Below are 3865 nucleotides of genomic sequence, written 5' to 3'. Positions count from 1 at the left end.
AAATAAAGAATTAGTCTTTGTTTATTATTACAGATATAAGAAATTATTTTTAGCTTGATTCAATCAAAATTATTAACTATAATGCTTTAGTTAGATATATATTTTTTTAGTTTTATAAAACAATCGTAAGCGCCATTAGCCTCTTCAATTTAGCACAATATATTTTATAGTTACTGCTATATTACATTCACATAATCGTTAGTGTTGTTGTTGTATATCATAATGGAAGAGCGGTAGAGCGGTGAGAAGAATTGGGTTCTCATAGCTACGCAATTTTGGCCGCACATAGAACCATAGCGTTTGCCAAAATAGTTGGTGGCGATTAGTTTCCTAGTGTTAGGTCATATCCAATTTGTTAGGAAAAAATAAAGTAGATAATAAAATATATCTGCATCACAATAATGAGCTTTGAAATGTATTATAATTAATATATTTTCTATACAAACCTTAAAGCTCAAAATTTAATTAAAAATTATACAATTTATTTTTCAGTTTTTATAATTACTGTCTGAATTTTTAATTCATATATGATGTTTTCAATAACTTTTCTGAAAAGTTTATATTCTAAGAAGATAGTTCATACATATATTGTGTTAATAATTTTAGCTCTATCATCGATTTTATAGATGATAAAATTACATTCAAACCCATTTTGGACAAAACAAAAAAAAATAGTAACATTTAAAAAAAATGGATCAGTAGAGGGATCCATTGTAAGAATAAAGTGTTGTTTATAAGTAGAGGGCGGATAAGGGTCTGTTGGAAAATCAGCTTTTCTAATTTATTTCTGAAAGTTTGTGTTATGTTAAATAAAGAAAAAAACCTCATCCACCTGTTAATAAGATGAAAAATAAATAAAGTTTTCATTATTTTAGATAAATAAACATTAAATCTTTTACAAACATTTGCATATTGGAAGCACGGAAAGTTTCAGGAAGAAACTTATGTACATGAATTAATTTCTTTAATTAACTTTCCAAGAAAAATTGGTCTTATATTTAATTCGCAAATAAACGTGCTTTATTTGGGTGTCGATTTAATTCCAAACAAGTTTTAAATTTTCTACAAATTATACAGAAAAAAAAACTCACTAAACTATTCAAATATTTATTAACACTTTCTCCCTCACTATATCCTTATCATTTAAAATACTAATACTATTAAAACACTAATGAAATATATATTAATTTACTTGTAGACTCATGGACTTTTTCCCACCAAATAAACGCACTGAAGATTATTTAAAACAAGTTTTCCTTGAAAAGGATCTAACTGAAATAATAAAACTACACAAGGCTCAGGCAAGCCAAGAAGCAAAACGTGAATTGCAACAAACTTTAATTGACGACATTAATGATGAAAAAGCACACTCAGAAATAACAGCAAATATCAAAGATTTTGCACTGAAATCTAACATTCCCGATCATGAAGTTATTATAATTGTAAGTGTTCATTCTTCATTTGTTTTAAATTAACTAAACTATACATTGAATATATCTAAAAAAAAAGGGGCGAGTACGATAAGCCCGGTTAAATCATTCTTTAGTTAACTTAAGTATTTTCTTAACCTGTGGATGCGTCCATTAACAACTATTTATTCACTATGGATAGTTAACCATGGTTATTAAAAATTATAGACAGTTATTACAATTTTTCTACTGACATGGCTCACTGATTAACATTGTTTTGCTTTTTAACTAGTCTTAAAAATGTTTTAATAAAAAAAATTTTAATTATATTGATTAGAAAATCTATCAATTCATCGGTTAACCAGTGCTTGAAATTAAGCGGAAAAAAGGTGAAAAAACCGATGCTATATATGAATAGGACTATTAAATATAATTCATATAAATCATGAAGACAACTCTTTCGCTCGTTGATTCGCGTATGCAACCAGTGCATACGCCCACAGTTCAAATAAACTACACTCTTTCGCTACAGTAGTGGACAACTGTCAATGTAGTTCACTTATGGCGTAGAATACAGTAGTCAGCGACTGTAGCTTAATCAATCAGAGTATTTAGCAATGAATTTGCTCAACTTCATCTTTAATATTCCTTGCTACTGAGATTTAATAATGCGTTGAGCATAATAAAGCGATGTTATACAGAACGTCAAATGTAAAATTTTCAACTTCTACATAAATTTAAAAAAAAAAATTAAAGTTAATGATTAAATATTTTAAATTTTGCCACAAAAAAGCATACCAAACAAGTAGTAAAGGTTAAGAAACTGGCTATTGTGAGATGACGACTCTCTGTATATGTGTGACAACTAACTGCACCAAAAAACAAATAGTGGCGTGTAAGAGTAAAATACAAAGTATTAAGAACAAAAAATATTTGTGCAAGAACAAACGTTTGGAATTGCAATAAAATCTTAAAAATTTAAAAAAGTGCCAGCTAATTGCATTAAACCAACGAATAATAAGCAAATCATTTAAATAAAAACTTCTGTGTAAACATTTTCAATTATTATTTTTGTTACGAGATGTGGACTGCAACTGTCAGATCTATATTGTGTAGTCTTCTGGGTTTAGTGTAGGTCTCTAAAGCTCTTCCGTAAGGGTATATATTCACAGGAATCTATTCCGTTTGTGCATTAGCGCAGGGCATTCTAACAGCACATGTGTGGCTGATTCTTCATTCTCTTTGCAGAATCTACAGTTTGCATCCGTATATATCCCCAGTTTTGATAAGGTGATATTTTAATTTACAGTGCCCTGTTAGGATTTCTGTGATGATTCTATGTTTTTCCTTTGACAAATCCGCACACTCCTGGTATCTTTGATTGTTATAGGTACCAATAAGTGATTTAAATTGTTTTAATCCTGGTATATTATCCCAGTAATCTTTTTATCCCTTTTCAATGTAAATAGCTTAGTGTAGAAATCTTCCATGATTATTTTAAATATGATAACTCATTTATAATAATTTCTGCATTTTTCAGATTTGGTCTACTATAATGTCACTCGGCGAATGGAATAAAAAAGAAGAACTTGTAACTGATCAAGCAGTAAGGCATCTAAGGGGCTACTGCCCACTTTTACAAGCTTTTGCTTCAACTGATCGATCCGAATTGGCACTTATATTGAAGGTGCAAGAATTCTGTTACGAAAACATGAATTTTATGAAGGCTTTCCATAAAATAGTTTTGTTGTTTTATAAAAGTAAGTTATAAACAAATTGACAATATTAAATTTTATTTGTAATTAATACTGTATTTTATATTTTAGCTGACGTACTTTCTGAAGAAATTATACTCAAATGGTTCAAAGAAGCGCATTCGAGCAAGGGCAAGATGCATTTCTTGGAACAAATGAAAAAATTTGTTGAATGGCTACAGCTCGCTGAAGAAGGTGAGTGTGAACTAATTAATTTTAGAATTAAAATTAAAGTGTTAAGCAGAAGGCAATATTTTGAGAATAATTTTGATTAATAAATACATACTTATCAATTTTGTTGTACCATATTGCCAGACTAATATAATTTGTTTTGCTTGCCTAATTATTTTTTTACTATAGATACATTAGGCCAATGAAAATTATGACAAAATAATATTAAAACTATTGATATGCATTTCTAAATTTTAAAATTTAAAATTAATTGTTCTCATAATTATTTTGAAGTAACTAAATGCTAGAAAAATGTGCATTAATTTTGGGTGTCTAACTTCCTAAAATTTCATGGATTCGATTAGACAAATATTAGTGCTACATATCACAAATAGAATATCTAAAAAAAGGAATAAAATAGATTTGAACAATTACTATTAGATTTAATTTAATTATAATTATATAATATATATATATATATATATACATAAAAAAGTCGATTCAAATAATTAATGATTCATTATTTTTATT

General features: G+C 27.8%; 2 protein-coding genes across 2 annotated transcripts in view; one reads left to right on the top strand and one right to left on the bottom strand.

The window, feature by feature from the left end:
• LOC119678640 (protein krasavietz-like) overlaps nucleotides 1-3865 on the bottom strand; it is a 14968-nt gene that overhangs the window by 5364 nt on the left and 5739 nt on the right. The window contains 1 exon segment of the mRNA XM_038090590.1: nucleotides 286-330. Within this exon segment, the coding sequence (XP_037946518.1) occupies nucleotides 286-330 (45 nt within the window).
• Nucleotides 1185-3453, top strand: LOC119678639 (protein krasavietz-like). Its single transcript, XM_038090589.1, has 3 exons — nucleotides 1185-1442; nucleotides 2950-3169; nucleotides 3236-3453. The coding sequence occupies exons 1-3, from the start codon at nucleotides 1203-1205 to the stop codon at nucleotides 3436-3438; spliced, it is 663 nt and encodes a 220-aa protein (XP_037946517.1). The 5' UTR covers nucleotides 1185-1202; the 3' UTR covers nucleotides 3439-3453.

Source organism: Teleopsis dalmanni, chromosome 2 (genome assembly GCF_002237135.1).
Source record: "Teleopsis dalmanni isolate 2A chromosome 2, ASM223713v2, whole genome shotgun sequence".
NCBI lineage: Eukaryota > Metazoa > Arthropoda > Insecta > Diptera > Diopsidae > Teleopsis > Teleopsis dalmanni.
Note: the sequence above shows the minus strand (reverse complement) of the source record. Positions and strands in the feature narration are given on the sequence as shown.

Coding starts and splice junctions, on each gene's coding strand:
- LOC119678639 (XM_038090589.1), top strand. CDS start 1,203: ATGGACTTTTTCCCACCAAATAAACGCACTGAAGATTATTTAAAACAA. Junction 1,443..2,949: donor ATCATGAAGTTATTATAATT/GTAAGTGTTCAT, acceptor TGCATTTTTCAG/ATTTGGTCTACTATAATGTC. Junction 3,170..3,235: donor AGTTTTGTTGTTTTATAAAA/GTAAGTTATAAA, acceptor TTTATATTTTAG/CTGACGTACTTTCTGAAGAA.